General features: G+C 42.0%; 1 protein-coding gene and 4 non-coding genes across 5 annotated transcripts in view; 1 reads left to right on the top strand and 4 right to left on the bottom strand.

The window, feature by feature from the left end:
• The window catches only part of LOC123980701 (LIM domain-binding protein 3-like), a 68,947-nt gene that overhangs the window by 17,485 nt on the left and 29,438 nt on the right, over positions 1-22,024 (top strand). The window contains exons 4-6 of the mRNA XM_046065218.1: positions 13,675-13,826; positions 16,623-16,692; positions 19,241-19,425. Coding sequence (XP_045921174.1) covers positions 13,675-13,826; positions 16,623-16,692; positions 19,241-19,425 — 407 coding nt within the window. The remainder of the gene's footprint in view (positions 1-13,674; positions 13,827-16,622; positions 16,693-19,240; positions 19,426-22,024) is intronic.
• trnat-ugu lies at positions 5,259-5,332 on the bottom strand. The gene has a single exon. It is a non-coding gene; the product is annotated as a tRNA-Thr (tRNA).
• Positions 6,603-6,676, bottom strand: trnat-agu. The gene has a single exon. It is a non-coding gene; the product is annotated as a tRNA-Thr (tRNA).
• Positions 7,346-7,418, bottom strand: trnat-ugu. Its single transcript has one exon. It is a non-coding gene; the product is annotated as a tRNA-Thr (tRNA).
• trnat-cgu lies at positions 8,315-8,387 on the bottom strand. The gene has a single exon. It is a non-coding gene; the product is annotated as a tRNA-Thr (tRNA).

The raw sequence follows: 22,024 nt of genomic DNA, 5'->3' as shown, positions 1-22,024 counted from the left end.
TATTAGACCTACAGCGTGAAAATCAGTTGTTAGACCTACAGCGTGAAAATCAGTTATTAGACCTACAGCGTGAAAATCAGTTATTAGACCTACAGCGTGAAAATCAGTTATTAGACCTACAGCGTGAAAATCAGTTATTAGACCTACAGCGTGAAAATCAGTTATTAGACCTACAGCGTGAAAATCAGTTATTAGACCTACAGCGTGAAAATCAGTTATTAGACCTACAGCGTGAAAATCAGTTATTAGACCTACAGCGTGAAAATCAGTTATTAGACCTACAGCGTGAAAATCAGTTATTAGACCTACAGCGTGAAAATCAGTTATTGGACCTACAGCGTGAAAATCAGTTATTAGACCTACAGCGTGAAAATCAGTTGTTAGACCTACAGCGTGAAAATCAGTTATTGGACCTACAGCGTGAAAATCAGTTATTGGACCTACAGCGTGAAAATCAGTTGTTAGACCTACAGCGTGAAAATCAGTTGTTAGACCTACAGCGTGAAAATCAGTTATTAGACCTACAGCGTGAAAATCAGTTATTAGACCTACAGCGTGAAAATCAGTTATTAGACCTACAGCGTGAAAATCAGTTACAAATACATGTTTTATTTTGGTGATTTAAATCGTCCAGATTTGTCCTGCCGCCCTGCACTGTGCTGTGAACTGTCTGTGTGTGTTTATGTGGAACAGAAAAGCCTGTTAGACACTCGCTCTGCAGGCTTTCACTACAAATATGTTAATACCCAGTGAATCAACACGAGCCCACACACACACACCCCGAGCTTTGTTGGATCAAATATCTCCGTCTCTGCGTGCGCCGCCATGTGCTGATAATCTGCCGTCAGAGTGACAGCGGACGGGTTCACGTTTTTCCAGAACTGGAGGCTTTTGTGGCAGCGAGGGACGGCGGACGCTTCCCATCATGCCTCTGGGCTCCACGGTTCATTGTTTGCTCGGATTCAGAGCAGCAGGTTCAGGGAGCAGAAATGAAACTGTGGGATAAACGGGAAGATAAAACTGAATCAGTCCCAATCTGCTGCCCTGGGCTGGGCGTCAGGTTTATTCATGTGCACAGACGCATGTGGAGGAAGGCTGAACATTATTAAGGCGCTGGATATTTTGTTGATAAGTCGATTTTTCTTTAGGGTGGTATTCTATATGTTACTTCTTGTCAACAAATGCCATGTACAGGCTCAAACGTACTGTGAATGTAAATACTAACTACACGCTAAATATGTACGTACGTTCAGTGAACGTGTTGAAACGGCCTCACTGCTCTGGCTGCCTGTCCATTTTAGAATTATTTTTAAGATTTTATTGTTTGCATTTAAGTCGTTAAAAGGGTTGTCGCCTCATATCTCGGATCCTCCTGATCAGCTGCAGCTTGTCGTCCCTAAAACAACCAGGCCCCTAAACTGTGGAATGAGTTTCCTCCAGACGTCAAAATGGCCCCCGACCTTCAAATCTTTTAAATCTCGCCTAAAGACGTACTTTTATTCCCTGGCTTTTAATTCACAATGAGAGCCGTGTGGCCTTCGTTTTGTCTTTTTAGTGTTCTGAGTCACTGGTTGTGTGTTGTCTGTGTTTTATGTGTTAATATCTTTTGTGCAGCACTTTCGTAACTTAGTTGTTTTTTTAAATGGGCTGTTGATTGGATAGCTATGGTAAGTAAAATCCTTTATGGAGGCTGCAGCTTCAAATGTGGAAAACGTCTTCTTGTCTCTTATTTACTTTTTTATAAAAACATCATACCGTGATTAATTTTTAAAGTTTCCTTACATTTTATATTACATTTATTCATTTAGCTGCAGCTTTCATCCAAAGTGACTTACAATTGCTATATATGTCAGAAGTCACAGGCCTGTGGAGCAACTAGGGGTTAAGTGTCTACGTGTCTCAGGGACACAATGGTGGATGTGTCACAGTGGGGAATTAAACCCACGTCTCTCACACCAAAGGAAAGAGTCTTATCCACCCCGCCATCACATTTCACATCACTTCTCTTTCTTATAAGAGCTCAGAGAGATGTCGCCGGGCTCAGATATCCCGGCTTTATGTGGTTTTTCTCTCTCTCCTGTGCTGACCTGTACCCATTTCTTTGCCATATCTCTAAACTCTGCAATAAAGCAGACTGACATCTTCTCTGAAGGGCCGACTGAGCTGAGCTCCGAGTTTGTGCAGCAGGCAGGTGAGGACAGCATGTTCACAAGAGTTTATGGGTATGAAAGAAGCTGAATACAACAGTCACGCGAGAAGAGTTCAGGTGAAGCAGCTTTTAAAGCAGAGAGAAGTCACTGAAAGTTTGTTTGAACAACAGTGAAGATGGTGGAAGTAGCATATTATTTTATTGCAAGGAATAGACTTTTGACTCTGACCTTCAGCTTAAGATGTGTTTAAAGAGATCTGTAAACAATCAAATAATGAATAGAAATGTTTCTCTGGTCATAACAGTGTAGGGAAGATTAAATACAAAATACATAAATAAAGAACAGATTAAATACTAAATACCAGAATGTTCCTTAGAGTCTGCAGCAACTTAAGGTCAGAAAATCAGATTAAGATTCATTTTAGCATTTCATTGTGCCTGCATGTTTTAAATCCACTCAGATAAACCTCTGTGTGTAGTTTGTAGTCCAGCTTGCTTCAACATAGTAACTGCATTTTCATACCAGTGGCATACATAGGTGTCATTTACACTGGGGACGCTTGGCACATGTCCCCACCACTTTTTGAAAGCATTTGCTAAAAAGCTTTCTGAAAATTAGCAACTTGCAACAAGAAAATGTTAAATAAAAAATACAAATTCTATGAGAAAGGTTTACTTGCACAATAGTAAAACATGAAATGCAATGTTAATATGAATATTTCTTTCAAATAGCATCAGAGTAAGAGTTTTGTAATACCCCTAATATGAGCCCTTAAATGCCCCTACCGCTTTTCCACACAAAGTGACGCCCTTGGTGGCATATATCAACCGTTGTTCTGATTTTGGTCCTGATTCTGATACTTATAATATGCTGACTCATCTGTTCTGCAGCCATGAACAACCTTAGTAACTGTGCTGTGTTTTTTCTGCATGCCTGCTGAGCTGCTCTAATAGTTTTAGTTTTACAGTCCGAGTGAAAGCCGAGCTCTCAGTAACTCGACTCGTGGTGTAACACATCAAGCTGACTCAGCTCTCACTGAGCTCCTGATCCCACTGCATCCTGCTCACCGGCTGCTGGGGCATGTTCCTCCGGGCGGGGGCCGGAGGCTGCTATACTCTAAACTAAATCAAGCAGACGTGTACTAATGTATCTCTCCGGTGTATTTAAGCAAGATTATATGGCTAAACATAACCTTTAGCCTCGTGTTAGAAGCCTGTTAGAGGCTTAGCAAAAGATCATGGTTTGGGATAAAACAATAATGCTGCTTTGTTGGAAATTTACAAGTTTTACTTCCGACCTCAAAACGTTCCAGGTGCATGATGGTGCATGACGGCGAAAGTGAACGAAAATACATGGCTGACCGTGACAAGGCAGCATTAGTCATGTTGATTTTTCTCAACGACTACACAACTCTGGAAATGGGACCATCAAAGAGCATGTGAAGGCACCAGCTCACGTATGATGTAAAGACGTTGAGCCTGTAGATTGAAAACATGAAAGACTTTGAGAGCGATCTGTGCGATTTTCAACCAGACCAGAAATTGTCCGAAAGGGTCGGTACCAGAGATGGGCCTACCGGGCACACCGGGTACAGACCTGGGACACAAAACAATTACAGACACACAACAACCACAAAGAAACAATAAAAGTTTGAGAGTGCACTTCAGCCAGTAAGCTATGTGATTTACATTTACATTTAGCTGAAGCTATGTACTGCACTTTTCCAGGTGATCTGAGCGGTACAACATATATCTGCACACGTGGAGAGTTTGCACTTATCACCCACAGCACCCTGACATTTGTCTATACTGCCTGGACCAGCATCCAGCTTACAATCCGAGGCCTGCAGCTCGAGGTTTGCAGCTCAAGGTCTGCAGCTCGAGGCCTGCACGGGGGGTCTGCAGCTCGAGGTCTGCAGCTCGAGGTCTGCAGCTCGAGGTCTGCAGCTCGAGGCCTGCAGCGGGGGGTCTGCAGCCCGAGGCCTGCACGGGGGTCTGCAGCCCGAGGCCTGCAGCGGGGGGTCTGCAGCCCGAGGCCTGCACGGGGGGTCTGCAGCTCGAGGCCTGCAGTGTGGCTGTGGGCGTCTGCGGCTGCTGACAGGCAGAAGGCTGTTTTTAGCCTCTGAAGGTCAGTGAGCCTGCACACAGAGGTGTTATCAGTTACCTCTCTGCTCCTCTGACTCTGTTCACAGCTACTGTTACAGGCCTACTGAGTCACTGCTGCCTGGTTGGTTGGTTGGTGTGTTTGATAAAATCCAGATTCACATTATTAACTCCACCGGACAGTTAGAGACAAATCTGGGTTCGAACAGCTGAGAAACAGAGAGTAAAAATCTATCTTCAAATCTCCTTTATTATTAAACCCTTATCTTCATGTGATGCCGAACTGAACCAGGGACCCCCCCCCATCACGATCTCTGTTGGCTTGTATAATAAAGAAGTAAAGTGTTGGTGGTGTACAGTCTGAGGAACCTACTTTGGATTGGAGGTGTTTTCTTTGGGGCATTGCTGGGACTTAAACCAGGATCTGAACCAGGCGCTTTAACCTACCAAGCCACAGCAACTCTCATATCCGGTTTTGTTTTTATTTTATTCTGAGGAATGTTCTTTTACTTTTGATACTTTAAGTATATTTAGCTGCTATTACTTCTGTATTTTCACTTAAGTAGGATTTTGAATGCAGGACTTTTTACTTAATGCTTTTGTAGTTCAAGCTGTTTTCAGCAAAAGAGCTGAAGAGAATCTGGGAGTAGATATGGACACGGGGTTCGTGGAGGGGATCTGCATATGTAAATTCTGTGGTCTGAACCTTGGAAGTGTGTGTGTGTCAGTGTATAAAGTGTATGTGGGTCAGTGTGAATGGATCAGAGTGAAAGTAGGCCACTCTGCAGCCTGGACAGGCCTCACATTGTTCGGGCTCAGCGAGCAGTTTCCTGAAAGACAAACTCTGCAAACATTTGTTCGCTGTAATCCAGTCGGTTGTGCTGAAGTAATCTGGAAGCTGAGTGACCCTGAAATCAGCTGGAGTCAGCAAACAAACAGCGTAACACAGAGATTCAGTACCGTTTCATTCATAAAGGTCACTTTGAGTTAAGCACGGATTTCATTGAGGCACTGCTGGGAGTTGAACCCAGGATCTTCTGTTTACAAGACAGGCGCTTTAACCAGCTAAGCTACAGCACCGGAGACCAACACGTTAACTGACGTAGGGATGCAACGATTACAGATTTGTTGGTACGATTATTGTCAAAGACATAATCACAGTTTCACAATTATTACGATTATTATGCATTAATTAATTTCACAACACTAGTAATGACTTAAGTTGATTTTTAATATTTAATTACATTAACAATTATATTTCTATAATATGTAAGTATTAGCCTATTAATATAAGAGGAATATTAACTTTTATCCACCAGGGGAAATTGTTTTAAAGGAGGGGAATAAACTGAACTGTTACCGTTATCAGCTCTCATCCAAACATATGTTTTAGTGAAAATGATTGAAAGAAATTGAGTGCAGTGTGAACTGAAATGCAGTTAATTGGTAGCCTATTGTCCTGAAAGTCTATAAGCTCCTGGTGTATGTTTTACACCTGGCAACATTTTCTCAGCACAGACAGGAGGCAACATGATGTAACGTTAATTGTTCAGTGTCTGAAATTGTTATGAGGCCCTTTCAGCACTGCGTGGAAGCTGCTCAGCGCTAAAGTTCAACTACTTTGACTGCGGCATGCATGCAAGCTCACTGTGAGCGTTGCACGTTCATCGAGTTTCGGCATCGATGCTCGGGTGGTGATCCCGCAGGTGCTGCATCAAGTTTAATGTAGTTATTCGCTCCTTTAGCAGGAACCTTTGAACGGCAAGTTTTTGAACAGGTGATCCGTCATCTTCAGTAACACCCTGGTCAGACTCGGTGCACCTGAAATGCCCCTGCACTGCCGACTTCAGCCGTTTCTTTGGTGGAAATAAAGCTTCACAGTTTGGCCCCTCTGCCATAGTTTAGCCAGTGTACAGTAGCCTCTGATAAGCAGGACACTTCAGCTGGTGCACCGCTCCTGAAACTTTGTTTTTGTTTTGTGGAAGTTGCCACAGTTTCGTTCCATGCAAGAGAAACACTCGGTGTAGCGCAGCCTTTACAATTAATTAACGTTTTAAAGCACGGTTAATAGTGAAATCCGGTAATCGCTGCATCCCTATACTGACGGCAGTGAAGAAAATCTTACAGCTGGTAAAAAGGCACACATAGTTTCCATTTTTGAGCCTCACACACCAAAACCCACAACCAGGAGCCGGTTTCCCTTAGACACGTAGGGCAGGGTTTCCCAGGTGAGATCTGCCAAGACCCCCGCCCCCCTCATCCTGAAATTACATCTACTAGTCATCTACTCTAAACGCCTGTAGTTGGGAAGACAGCTTGAGGAAGTGTGTTGAAAAATGAGCTTGCTCTAAGGCACTGCTGGGATTTGAACCCAGGATCTCCTGTTTACTAGACAGGCACTTTAACCAACTAAGCAACAGCGCCTGCATGAGTGCTGATTTCCTTCCAATTAAACATTCAGTCATATCAAAGACGAACATTTAAAGATGTATGTGACTTTTCAGTTATTCACCAAGAACTTCACTGATGTGCGACCTCTGACATGTATAGCAACTGTAAGTCGCTTTGGATAAAAGCGTCCGCTAAATGAATAAATGTAAAGTAATTTAGGGTCCTCATCATTAAGGCACTGCTGGGAGTTGAACCCAGGATCTCCTGTTTACAAGACAGGTGCTTTAACCTCTAAGCTACATCTCGGTAAGCTAGTTAGCAAAGTAGCTTCATGTTATGAGCTGAAACGTTTTCTATACAGTTGGTCAATTTGATTGATTTTTACAGTAATGGTGCTGTGAGTAGCACATAATTATGATACACAACAGCCGCGTTCACATTCCAGATGTGCCCTGACTTCACATTCTACAATATGTGTACATATTTTAGTTGGAGACCTTACTGTCATGTCCTCACTGTAAAGACACCTTAACTCTCCCCACTCTCCCCTAACCAGGATGTACACAACAAACACATACCATGCAGTCAGAAAGGGCTAAATACTCAGTTTTACATCTTATTTTATATGAATAATATCTCAGCAGGGGATCCTCACAACATAAAGGATTAAACATTGTAGACATTAAGAATTCGGTAGCAACAAGGCACTGCTGGGAGTTGAACCCAGGATCTCCTGTTTACAAGACAGGCGCTTTAACCACTAAGCTACAGCGCCTCTGTCTGAGCTAGGGGCCAGACCAGCAGCCGTACTGCTGATTGACCGAAGCTAAGCGGGTTTGGGCTTAGCCAGTACCCGGAATGGAGATCTCCTGGGAAAACTAAGTTGCTGCTGGTAGTGGTGTTGTTGGACCACTAGGGGGGCAGTCTTACCTCTGGTCCTAATAACAAGATCCCAATGCCCCAGTGCAGAAGAAGAGAGGGACGCCCCCGCTCTGATGGCGTGTGGTAGCTTGTTCCACTATCGTGGTGTCACAGATGAGAACAGCCGGGACTGGGATCGCTTTGTGTGACGGGATGGCAGAGTTTCCATGAAATGAGATGAGAGATTTGTTCAATATAAACTAGGCCTGTACTGTGTGTGTGAGTGTGTATATATATATATATATATAAATTGACCTAACTATAAAATATTAAAAAATTAAAAGTAGCTTAGTTACAAGCAACTTTTGCCATATTGCTGTAGCTTAGCTTGCTACATTTCACTGGGGGGTAGCTTCTGTGTAGCTGATGTTTCCAATTGTCACGTGTACTTTTAAGTGCATAAGTACGATCAGTCAGACCAATATGGTAAAAAGCAGTGCAGTATGAGAACCCGGGTGGTGTACTCATGATGGTCAAAAGGTTGAGTGTACAACGCTGGACACTTCTCACCCTCAACGGTCGCCATCTTGCCTACAGATTTAAAAAAATTTAATTCAAGTCAAGTGAGCAAACAACTGGCAGATATATTGGAGGGTGACAATCGCCGTCAAAAGATGCCGATAATGATCCCGTTAAAATTCTCCATAAAAAGAAGAATATGAAAAACAGCCGTGTTCTGTCTAATAATATCTTGGATCCTCACAACGTAACGGATTAAACATTGTAGACTTCAGCAATTCTGTAACAATGAGGCACTGCTGGGAGTTGAACCCAGGATCTCCTGTTTACGAGACAGGCGCTTTAACCACTAAGCTACAGCGCCTCTGATTTGTGTTTCTGCGAAAACGGCTAGTTTGTGCTAGCTGAAATTTTAGTATGAGGTCCCTAAGGGTAAGGGTTAGGGGCTACAGGGGACTTTCAACACCTTTAAGACTGACGCTAACGATAACACTATGAAGCTTACGTAGCTAAGCTACTGCTACTTAACTGTATTAAACAAAAGAAACCAATGTTGTTCCGCACAGGAACCGAACGCCGTTCTCACAGGTGAAAAGCAGCAAATTTGCTACCAGAAACTGGACTTTCAACCAGGAGATGTTCATTTCCCGTGTGAAACAAGTCAATACTGAATGTTTTTATTTAAGTTATGTAGTTTACGTAAGTAGCGTAAGTTACGTAAGTTACGTAAGTAGCGTAAGTTACGTATGTAGCGTAAGTTACATAAGTAGCGTAAGTTACGTATGTAGCGTAAGTTACGTATGTAGCGTAGTTACTATAGTAACTGATGTAAGTTGTCTGATGTACGTTACGTAGTTATTGTAACCCAGCCTAAGATCTTTCCTAAACCTAACCAAACTGTAGCTGTTTCTCAGTCTGCGTTCTTGTCTGTACTTGAGTTCTTGTGAAACGTCATCAGTCGCAGCCAAAGTACTGTTCCAATTCAAAAGTCTGCATCTAGCCAAGTACTGTGAAATACTTTGATGTGTTGTCGCTCCGCCCGTTTTACTGAGCCTGCATCGGTGGTGACTCGTGTGGACTTCGGATAGCCAAAAATCCCAGAATGCATTTTGCCACCCAAAAAGCGGAAATGTCGGATGAGAAAACTCACATCTGTAACTTATAATACTGCTGTTCTTGTGTCACATATAGTAGTTTTAAGAGTTTTTTATGGAATATATTTGTTTAAACTCCAAATATGTGGTTGATTTCTCAAGACAGCTGATTTAAAAAATTGCTACGACTTTGTCGGAGATGTGAGGTCCTGCCCGCTAACGGGTCCGGCCGTCATCAAGTCTGCTGCTATTCCAATTGCTGAATGACGGACTGCGTGCTCCCGTTCCTGGGAGTTCGTACTCCCGAGCGGAACTTGCCAAGTCCGACCTTTAAAGTACAGAAGTCCGAACTTGGCGAACTCGGTATTGAGAAACAGCCTCAGACTTTTCACAACGTTTCACAACGTGCCGTTTCAAAATTGCAACATTTGTCAACATTAACAAGTTTTATTTTGAAAGTCTGACCGGATGTTGCATATTTATTATTGCTAACTTGACTGTGGAGCCCTTCACATTACAAAACAACTCTATAGGGGCGCTCAGGGCGACGCCAAAGCGGTCTTGACCAAGCGTCCCTATGTGACGAGTTAGGTGTGCTGGATGGTTTTCAGGAGCAGCTCTGAAGCTCTGCCGGATTTATTCTGTGATCCGTCCTCGGTGCAGGAACTCTTCCAACTGGAAGTGGACCAGTAAGCTGAGCAGAGTGTAAACTGGGACTGGCTCCCTGCTGTCTGTCACTGTCAGCGGCAGCTAACAGCTCGTCTCCAGGGGGCGGGGTTTCATTCACGCACATTAACCCGCATTCACAGGAAATGTCAGCCGGATGAGTCAGAGCAAGAGAAGAAGTGTCAGAGTGCAATTTAACCTTTATCACTGTGCGAGTGTGTGTGTGAGTGAGTTTTCTGTTAATCCTGCAGCCTCCTCCTGTTTCCCAGCAGCCTGTTCAGACTCTCCTCCTGACAGACAGACAGGCAGATGGTTAAAGGACAGACTCACCATCTGAAAACAAAGCTGACGTACGGCCATCGCCGGATTTACTGGTTTCCAATGGTGCACAGTAATAAATACATTTACTCAAGTACTGTACCTAAGTACAAATTAGATGTATTTGTATTTTTCTTGAGTTTTTTTTCATGCCACTTTCTACTTCTACTCCATCTCAGAGGGAGATATTGTACTTTTTACTTCACTACATTTATCTCACAGCTTCCATTAATTTTACAAATTAAGATTTTTACACTCAAAACACATGAAGAGTTTATAAAAGATGACATTTTGTTATAAATTATATTAAAAAATTGACTATTTGATAGTAGTTTAAGTCATTCTTCATGTAAAAACATTTCATAGTTCACAAATATGTAAATTCCTTTTAATTATTTTAATGTATTTTTAATAATTTTGAGGTTTGGACAAAACAATCATTGTGAAGGTGTTGCTTTGGGCTCTGAGTAACTGTGACAGCATTTCTCTCTATTTTCACATGTTCGCAATAAAGCATGTGTAATTTTTACAATCAATCGATTAATGGAGAAAATAATCAGTAGATTAATCCATAGTAGAAAAAAATCATTACATAATCGCAGTCTGATAGAAAATAGTTCAACCTCAACCAACCACAGCTGTAAAATCCTGATTTTAAATGAATGCATGAGGAATAATAATGATATAATATATAATAAAATAACAGTCAAGTTTTTCATTCTGCATTGAGTAATTTTACTTTTAATAAGATAAAATAAAAGTACATATTCCTGATTATGCTTACAAACTTTTACTTAACCCTTTCATGCATGAAATAATAAATTACAAAGTACTATTTATGTTTGTCTTACTTAAAAACAACAAACGTTTAAAAAATAAATAAATAAATAACAATAGCACCTAGATGGAGGAACAAACCAGCCAGGTGTTGTTCATTTGCTAATTATCAGTAAACTCAACTAAGGATGATGGGAATGTAATTTTTAATTAAAACCATGGCCTGATGGTGGCGCTACATGAAGGGAGGATTGGCAAAGTTATTACAGTTCATCATGAGCCACCATGATAAGTCTGTTTTCCTGACGTTTCCCCATTTACGCGGTTGAAATTAAAAGATATGATTGGAGTTTTTAGAGACTCTTAGTAATCCTCAGATATTCTTGCTCATCTTTTATCGTACATGAAAACCCATCCTATGCAGAAAGGATCTGCTCCTTCTGAAGGACAGCATGTTATCTTTCCTCTCTTCCTACATCTCCTTCTCCAACTTCCTGCCCTTCCTGTTCCTCCATCTCCTCACACACCTCACCTTCACTTCATTTTCTCCTCCATCTCCACCAGCATCTCCTCTTTCCACATTACCGCGCTCCTCCTCTTCCGTCACCTCCTTCTTTGACAACCATTTTCTTTTGGTGTGGATGGAAATAGAGGGGTCACGGAGAAGTGATCGACCGAGCAGAGTGAATGTGACTCGGCCGGGGGTTGGCGGTGTCTGGACAGCTGTCCAGGCTTTAACACTCAGGCATGAACACTTGTGTCTCGTCATTGTGTTCGAGGCGCCACAGAGGCCTCTGGGTTCCAGACCGGCCCTGTAAGTGAAAGGTCACGAGGTCAGCATGCTGAAATGTTTCCCTCAGGAGCCGACGGTCCTGCAGGGGAAACATCTGAAGTCATACCACGGTGTGCGGCTAAGACCTCTCACTTTGCTTTAGGAGGTTCACACTCACTCATGCATCCCTTCCAATCACTTTTTTTAGCGGCATGACTGGATGGATGGCGTGTCGGTCAGTCAGTCGGTCCACCATTTTGGTCCAGATGGAAATTTTTGTTCCCCAGAGGACGAATCGCTCTGACTTTGGGGATCCTCTGACTTTTCATCTAGCTCCTCCAAAAGGTTTACACTTGTGATGTTTTGACTGAAATATCTCAACAACTACTGGACAAGTTTATTACAGTTTTGCAATTTTCAGTCGTTTTCATTTAGTTTTGACTTTTTGTTTGTTTTGTTTAGTTCAGTTTAGTTCAATTAAACCAGATTTTAAAGCAGCAAGTGAAGCAGGTTTGTTAGTTTAGTTTTTATTTATTGAAAATGCTTAGTTTTAATTTAGTTTTGATTAGTTTAGATGCGAGGGGCGTGGACTAACTTAAAACATTTCTGGCACAGCTAAGAAATTGGAATATTGATTTCATATCCACCCAAAATACCAGGCTCAAGTCGGCCCTATGAAATAAACCGACAAAGACGAAATCTAAAGATTTTTACTGTGTAATTTTAGTTTATTTTAGTTTAGTTTTGCAAACAGACTGTTTCTGTTATTGTTTTTTGTAAAGCCTCGTTTTTATATTTTTCTTATTTCATTAGTTTCATAACGATAATAACATTGCTAATGAATGGATTGTGATGTAGTTCAGACTTTCATGTTCACCTCAGGATGAATTGTATTAACTTTGGCAATCCTCTGACTCTTCTGTCGCGCCACCATCAGGCCATGGCTTTAATTACCCGCAAAAAAACTACATTCCCATCATCCTTAGCTGTGTTTACTGATAATTGGCAAATGTTAGCATGCTAAAATGCTAAACTATGATGGTTAACATGGTAAATCTGCTAAACATCAGCATGTTAGCATTATCATTGAGAGCATGTTAGCATGCTGATGTTAGCTCAAAGCACAGCCATTGTTCTCATTGACAGAGCGTCAATTGTCACGTCTTTCGGCGTCTGGTTCCGGCGGACGAGGCAGCCTTTCAACGCTCTGGGGGAAACCCTTTAGCGCCATTGTACAAGGCTAAAAGTACTGCTATGTCTGAGTAAAGAGGTGGACGGGTGGGACCAAACTGGACTTTCACTCAAGACACGGGTGTTCGTTTCCTGTGTGAAACAAAAAGTGATCCTGATTGATTCCTTTTAGTTGCGTGACGTAACTTAACTGAATTTAAGTCACATAAGTTTTGTAGTAATTTTAAGGCAAACAATCATCTTTTCCTAAACTTAACCATGTACTTTTGTTGTTAATTGTCGCAGGTACAAAGAGTTAAGAACAGGTTTATCCCTGAGAAACCAGGTGAAGATTTATGTTTGGCTCCATTCAGGATTTGCATCATTTTAAAATCTACCAAGTGACGTCGTAGCAGCTCTGCGGCATCTCTGATGCTTTGGTTTATTTGAATGGATTTTCAGATTAAGGGGGCTTTAGCATGCCGACATAACAACTTAACTCTTTACCCATTGATTGATTGTTTCGTGGAAAACCTTTTCCATCCGGCTTTTCATGAGTAATTGATTAAAAGATGGAGCCTGACGTGAGCACTGACCTGTGCTGTGTGTTACTGGACACACTCATCCCACATGTTAACCTACATTCGATCCTGAAAGAAGGTGACATACAAACACAACCTGTTTCTGTTTTCTGTTTTTTAATAGTTGACTCGCAGATTTGTTCTTGTTATTAATAAATTTCAAGCCAACCACAGATCCAAAATGTTCCACAGTGGAATCCCAGCAGGTTCTTCATGTCTGATTAAAGATTCTTAGATTAGTGTCTAAAAGTCTTTGTCGTTGTGTTTGGACAGATCACTCCGGGCAGCAAAGCGGCGCAGGGTAACCTGGTCCAGGGTGATGTCATCGTCGCCATCGACGGCGTCAGCACTGAGGGGATGACTCACCTGGAGGCCCAGAACAAGATCAAGATGGCCAACTACAACCTGGCACTCACCATGACCAAGTAAATATGGAAACACAAATCCTTCTACCTTGCGCTTGACATACCTTTTCAATTCAATTCAATTTTATTTATATAGCGCCAAATCACAACAACGGTTATCTCACAGCGCTTCATAAAAGAGCAGGTCTAGACCGAACTCTGTGATGTTATTTTGTTTATTTAAAAATGTATTATTTTTATGTAGGAATCCAGGCACGTTTATATTCCACACAGGGTGTTTTTTCCACTCACCTTTATCATTTTAGATTGATATTCTCAAAGAAATCAGTGTCCAGCCACCATATTCCAGAAGACAGAAGAGAGCAGCTGATGGTGTACACCAGCGATCTGGCCGCCAGAATAATATCTGGCCCTATTGCTGACCAGATTGCTTTGATAGCAGAAAAATAAAAAATTAATAAATTAATAGCAGCTGATGGTGAAATAGATCTCAGGCATGACAACAGTTACTCGAATTAATCACTTCCTCTTAAATGATTGTGCCTCCAAAATAAAAGCGCAAGAATGTTTTTTTTTTTGCATCAATGCTTCATATTGAGTTTATTGAGAGCTTTTACTTTGAAAAGTTCTGAGGGACATTCGAAAGAGTCTCTGGCTCGCTTGACACACCTCTAAAACAGCCATCAGTAAACGTGTGATTGGATTCCCCTGACTTTCCTCAGGGAAATGAAAATAAGTGTCCGCAGGTTTATGAGTACGGCACATGCTTTATTGCGAACATGTGAAAAAGTGTCCTTATAGGCTGATCAATTTGTTTAACGAGGGCGCAAAAGAAAGTCGGCAGGATTTTAGGATCAATCTTTCAACTCGTCCAACGTGAGTCCCGCACTCTACCAACTGAGCTAAACGTGCACATGAGTGGGCCCATCCAAGGGTTTGAAATAATTTGACTGAATAATGTTCTGGCCCGACATGTAACGGCTTCAAAAAAAGTTGGCCCAATGTCAGACTTAGTGGACACCTTCAGTTACTTCCTTGTGCTTAGTGTGCAGCAGCTCCTGCTTTCACCTCTCAGGCAACATACAGTGTGCTCTGACTTACCTGTAGGGTTTGTTGGGGCCATATGTAGCCAGAGAGGAGGAACTACAGGCACTCAGTGTTAACAAAAAAGAGCGTTATTTGGTTAAATAAACATATAATATTCTCCTAAGGAGACACTAGAATCGAACATCACAAATAAGGACATCGGTGCTCAATGCAGTAAAGCTGGAGGTACGACATTAAAGTATCTGATGTGTATACAGTATCTCACCAAAGTGAGTCCACCCCTCACATTTTTGTAAATGTTTGATTATATCTTTTCATGTGACAACACTAAAGAAATGACACTTTGCTACTTTGCTGCAGATTTTTAGATAAACCTGTTTCTGATTCAGATTCTAGTCTGAGCTTTTGACCATGACGCTCACAGTGAGTGTGCTCTGACCTCTGACCCTCCTCCTCTTCCTCTTCCTCTTCTGTAAGCTTTTCCTGTCGCCGCCTTCGTTCTGCAGGAGCTTCTTGTGAACAAAGGATGTTGACACACGTTCAGTGTTGCTTCTCTCTGTGTCCTTCAGCTGAAGAGTAAACAGAGTGTTTCACCCACACAGGGAGGGATTTCACGGGTAAAGTAACTGATGTTACAGAACACTCGGGCTCTCAAACAACCCGATGAAATCGATGAAACACCTTCACACGCTGTCACGTGGAATTGATTATTCAATAGCTGTGAAATCTGGAACAGCGGTTATGAAAGTTGTGGCAGTTGAGAACCAAACTCAGAGGAAGCACCGTGCACGAGTACTGTTTTGTGTGATGATCAATAAAACGTTCAGATCTCCTGCTGTGTGACACAGAAAGAATTGTTATCTTGGTAACAAGCTTCTTAATAAACCTGCAGGCTGGATTTCTCGGTTTGGGGTTTTATCTCTGACAGCATGCCACCATTTAGTTTGTGCCTCATTCACTAAAATCTGATGTTTTGTTATAAATTAGTGCAGCTCACTCGTCACTCACTACGATCTTCTTGTTCTACTTCTGGTAGAATTCAGGCAGTGCAGACACTCATCACTACGTTTAATATGTATGTTAGAAGAAGAAGAAGAAGAAGAAGTACTAATATACTGCAGGGGTCTGCAAAAAGTTTTGCATCAGAGCAATATTTTCAACCATTAGATGGTGGATGAGAATATAAGATACTGAGCTGCATCAACATGTTGTTCTGTTAGCTCAGTCGGGAAAGTGCAGGACTCACAATCCAAGGGTTGAGGATTTGATTCCACCCTTTTTCTCTCTCTGCAACAAATGATTCTGCAGCGAATGTTTCTCAGATCACGGCATGTGCTGCACTGTTTTTGTTTCGGTGTTTGATCCTCATCCATCAACCTGCAATTCACAACCCTCACCACTAGACGCCACTAAATCTCACACACTGAACCTTTATATATATGTTAAATATTATGCATTTATTTATATTATGTTTTATATTTTATTAAATTGTTTGTATTTCTGTCTGTGTCCTGCTGTGTATTGGACTTAAACTTCTATTATTTTATTATTCCAATAAAAATAAAGTCTTGTTGGTCTCTGTGTATTCATATTACTTTTTATTCCAATTATTTAATCTTGAACTCACTGAACTCAAACAGCTCCTCATTTACAGGAACCAAAGTAAGAAAATGTAGAAGAAGAAATTCTCGTGGAAGAAAAAAGTTATTTGACCGACTGGGAAATGTTTCCGAACACACCATGTGAAAGTTAATGGCTCGTCAGGAGAACTTTTTATTTCACCGCCTCTGTTTTCTTTTCTTCCTGCAGGGCGAAGCGTCCCGTTCTCATGACGACACCGAGAATCGACGCTGCTATTCCCATGATCCCACACCAACAGGTAACTTTGAGTTGCTGTTGAATAGTCTTCTTTGCTTTAGGAGTGAAATGACCCGAAGTATCTAAGTGGCGATAACAGCTGGTGTAAATCTCTAAAAGACAAGTGATGTAAATATATATTGACAAAGATATGAAACGCACGGTCTATGTCGTCACTGCCCCTGCTCAGAGAAGTTTGTTTAGAACAATACGTCACATATGGACGCATGGTCAAGACCCGTTGGCGTCAGTTTGTAACGCTCTGGGGGGAAACCCTGTAGCTTCATTTATGGACGCCAAAGGTAGGTTTAGGATGAGAAAAGTCAGAGTGAGGAGGTGGAGGGGTCGACAGAAACCGAACTTTCAGTCTGGAGACCGATGTTCCCCGTGTGAAACAAAAAGTCAACATTAGCCCCTTTTCCACCGCACGGTACCAGCTCGACTCGACTCGCCTTTGTTTGGTTTTCCACTGTGGAAATGTTTCACCTGTACCTGCTCCAGGTCCTTTCTTTTCGTATCATCTCCGTCGAGGTTCCAAGCGAGCTGAGGGAAACTACACACAGACTGCTGATTGGTCAGAGAGAATCGTCACTATTCACTGCATCATCATTTCACCAGACAGAGGCCAGCAGCAGGAAAATTTATATTTTACAGTTTTCATACGTTATTTCATCACTAAATCCACTTCTGAGAAGTTTTGAGGTGAAATCAGCTGTGTAGATTTCAGATATTGACAGTTTTACGAGAAGTGACGGCGGAAAAAAAATGTGCTGGAATATTTTCGGAGTTGAGGAGCTCAGCAAGTGGCGGCGGGGGAAACCTGCGCCAACCTGGCGAGGCCGGCCGGCCGCCCGCTCACAGAGCCCTCTGCTCCCGCCGTCGCACAGACCGCTGCAGCAACAACGGCAGAGGAAAACACAGCTGGAAGGTTTTCATACCGCTTATCTGTCTTTACATTCTGAGGAAGGTTGAAACTTTTTAACTTAAAAACGAGAAAGCTGTGTGGATCGCAGTGTCGCAGTGAACATTACGTCGCGGCTGTTGTGTGTGTGGCGTTGTTATGACGACAAGCTACATTGAGGGCCACTATCTGCAATGGAAAACGGAGCAGGGCCAAACCGAGTCGAAGCGAGCTGGTACTGGTGATGGAAAAACGTCATTTCACTTGAGTTAGTTAAGTCACGTTGTTCCGATTGTCGCGAATTCGCATCATACCTCTTCCTTGCAGACTGCAAGCCAAGATAGCACACAGATTCCCCCGATGCCTGTTGGTGCATATTCGATACGAACCTAGGAACCTTTCGCAAGCCCTGGTTTCTCGTTTATGCCTAATTTGCATCATTAAGTGACGTGGTGAATCTGATATTTGTAGTAGGGAGGTTTTACATTCGTAAAGTAAGCCTTAATGGGTTTTTTTGTGGTTGAATTCAATTCAAATGTCCAAAAAAAGTAAACGTTATATTTTAAATAATAATTTTTTGTGACTCCTGATTAAAGTGTTTTGATTTTTACTTTTTATGTCATTGTTTATTTATTATGTTTAGACACTTTATTATCTTCAGTATTTCCTTTGATTGATACGTCTCTACCAGCTGAATGTCTGTATAATGCTCGATAAAAAGAAAGTTTCACCACATCGGAGCCACGTCAATAACATCCGCCGTCGCATAATTAACTCAGCTTAGAGTAAGGGCAGTCGGATTCAGCCCTTGACCTCATGACGTTTTCCATCAAGGTCAAGGAAAAGTGTCAAGGAGATCATTCTTTTGACTTTTCAGCCCTGGAGTTCTGGCATGAATGTCTGATTGATAAACATAGTTAGAATAGCTCAAATGTTAAAACAATTGCAATCTTCCCGTTGTTTGAATCAGTAAATGAATTTTCATACGTCACATTACTCGTCTTCATGTGTTCACTGTTTACATTTTTCTCCTCAGCGTCTCTGAACTCCTGCAGACGTTTGATTTAAACGCTGCTGTGTCTTTTTGGGGCGCCGCTACGGATAATTCACATTTTGTCTGCAACATATAGAGATTTATTTTTTCTCTGTAAGAGTCAGAACCTGGATACTTCAGAGTGGGCCAACGTGGATGAGTTGTGCTCTGAGAAAAGTAAAGAGATAACACACACACACTGAGGGGGAACGCCACTGGTTCAACATGATGAGTTGCCGCCTCCTGGTGGCCACAGGAAGAAAGACACAATATATAAAACATAGAAATAAAAATGATCAAAATCTTTAATCCCTGGAAACAATCAATTAATCTTTGAGGTCTGTATGATATAAAAGCTTTTCAGCTTTATGAATGAACTGACCGGAAACATGAGGAGATATTGGTCATAATAATGTATATGAATATTGAAAATATAAAAAAACATTTTTTTTGTTACAGGCGAGACTCAGATAATCACATTTGGAAATAACTTGATTGATTTTTGGAAAAGTCAAAGATTTACCTTTACATTCTAACTTGTCTATAAAACATATTGATCATATATTTATAGTTATTACCCAACATTCTCTGCTCCCTCCCCGCCCCGTCTCCACCCCCTCCTTCCTGCTCCATCAGTCAGTGCAGGTGAACGGCCGCCTGTCGGCCTGCAGTGCCTCCTCCGGGCCTGCAGAGGCAGACTCTCCCGGGGGGAGAGCGGCGGTCAGCCCCGCTCAGAGGAAGCAGTATAACTCACCCATCGGCCTGTACTCAGAGGACACTCTGAGGGAGATGGCGGCCATGCAGGCGGGCCGGCCTGCGGGGTACGTGACCAGGGACGAGAAAGCTCTGCTGACAAGTCACCCTGAAAAGGAGAAAAGTGGGCTCATCAGAACATTCAGTGTCAAACTAATAAATAATCTGTGGTGGAGAGTAACTTTACTGTGAGGTACCAAAGTCAGCATCTTAGTCCAGGCGGTTATTTTAGACCAGAACCGGCAATAATATCTGGCCAGATTGCTTTGAAATCAGAAAAATAAAAACTACATAAATAGATAGCGGCTGGTGCTGAAATAGATCTCAGTCACGACAGCAACAGTTACTCAAAATAAAAGCGCGAGAAATGCTTCATGTTGAGTTTATTAAAAGCTTTTACTTTGAAGAGTACTGAAGGACAATCGAAAGAGTCTCTGGCCTGCTTGACACACCTCTAAAAAAGCCAGTAAACGTGTGATTGGATTCCCCACAGGGAAATGAAAATAAGTGGCCGCAGGTTTATGAGTGCGGATCAAACGCCGGAACGCGCCATGCGCTGCAGAAAAAGTGTCCTTTTATTCAATTTGTTTAACAAAGGAGAAAAAAATAACCGCAGTAAGTTGGGATCGATCTTACAACCTACCTAACGGGAGTCCCGACTGAGTTAAACGTGCACGTGATTTGAAATAATCTGACTTTTTTCTGGCCCGCCATGTAACGGCTTGAAAAACAATTGCTTTTCAACAAGAGGACGCGGGAGTTTAGCTTTTAACACCTTTAACTGACGAATTTTTTACAGTGTTCAGGCGCCATGTGCCGCTGCTCTGTCTCTTGGCTGTTACTGTGGTGCTGAGGGCGATGACTGAGATGCAGTTTGATCAGTGTTTGCGTGAAGGGGCGTGTACATGACCGATAAATGGTGGCGTGCGAGAAGGCGGGGCCGAATGGCAACTGTAGAGAGCAGAAAAAAATCATGGTCATGTCTGGGAAACAGAGGACGTATGGTCACCCTACACGACACCGACCTCATCCCACCAGAGCGCTTGAACAAACGCTAAGCTAACTGATGTTGTGGAGACCGCCTGGAACCTCCTCAAGGACCCCCGGGGGTCCCCGGACCCCACTTTGAGAACCACTACCATAACACATATTGCAATTAATTCTGCCGCCTTTTCACGCAGTATTTTGGCGGACATGTTCTGATCTGGTCACACACCTGCTAGTGGAACCACACGATTGGCTTAATGTGTTTTCCGGCTCAGCTGTTAAAAAGCAGACGACTGGCTGTCTTGCAGGAGGGGCGGGACATGTGCGTACAACCGCCATCTTCGGCGTTGCGGGCTTTTCCCAATAGGATTCTATTTAGGTTTCTTTAAGTGGCGTGTCTCCTCTTAAATCGTCCCTGGAGGTATTTCCATTTCCTGCTACTTTACACTTCTACTCCACTACAAGTATTGTACTTTTAGCTTCACCACATTTCTGTTACTTCACAGATTCAGATTAATAATACAAGAAATGAATCAGCTGATATTAATAATAATAATAATAATCCTTATTTGAAGAGCACTTTTCAAAAACAAGTTACAAAGTGCTTTAACAAGTGTAAAGAATAATACAAAAAAAACCAAAAAAAACAAGATAAGAGCATGAAAAATTAATATAAAATTAGTAAAATACAATAAAATAAAAGGGATAAAAAAATATTATTATAGATTAAGTTTATAAAGTCATTAAAATGAGCTCCTCCTTGACCAGCTGCAGCGGATTATAATCCAGTTATGCATTATTCTGAGAAGGGCCGTTCTGCATATCGAGTACTTTTACTTTAATATAAGATCCGAGCTCCTCTTCCACCGCTGAGTGACGAGAATAGAGAGTGTTAGTGAGGAGGAGGAGGCTTAAAGTGAGGAGGACAGACATTTAGCCGTCGCTGCATTACAAAGCTATGATGAGGGGGGGGGGTCTGTGACTGTTACCATAACTATTCATAATCATAGCCACACACACACACACTGTTATTACCCAGCATGCCTGTGGTGTTTCCTCGGTTCACAGTGCGATTCGGTTACTGTGTCACTGAAGAGGCCAAACACCTGTTGGCTGTTCTGGCTGCAGCTAAAGGTCAGGGAACCTTCTGGACTCGCGAGCACACACTGATGTGGAGACTGTCAGGTCACAGTTACATCTACATTCAACAGGCATCAGTGAAGTGAGAGATCTGCGAGCAACAGTAAATACTAGTAAGAGCTAATAACGCATCAACAGGGTAAATACCACGAATAGTGCAGACACAAGAGACTTGTAAGGAGGTAGTAGAAGAAGAGCAGGAAGTGCATGTTAGAGGTGTTGTAAGAGGAAGTGTTCTCTGGTGAGATGAGTTTTCAGAAACTTCTTGAAATTAAAGAGGGACTGCTCTGATGGCATTTAAATTAAATTAAATTAAAGGATCTTTATTGTCCTCAAAAGTGGAAATTTGTCTTTGGCTTAAAAGAAAATCACGTAATTAAAAGTCACATCTACAAACAATAAAAAACACAACATCTACAGTAGCGATCGTAACGGATATGATTCCAGCGTAGAGACAAACACAAGACAAATTCATCATGAGCTCAACTCAAAGATCTGAGACTTTCTCTATGTACACAATAGGCCTATTTCTCTCAAATA

Source organism: Micropterus dolomieu, linkage group LG12, assembly GCF_021292245.1.
Source record: "Micropterus dolomieu isolate WLL.071019.BEF.003 ecotype Adirondacks linkage group LG12, ASM2129224v1, whole genome shotgun sequence".
Lineage (NCBI taxonomy): Eukaryota > Metazoa > Chordata > Actinopteri > Centrarchiformes > Centrarchidae > Micropterus > Micropterus dolomieu.
The sequence above is the reverse complement of the archived record's forward strand: the minus strand, read 5'-3'. Positions and strand labels throughout refer to the sequence as shown.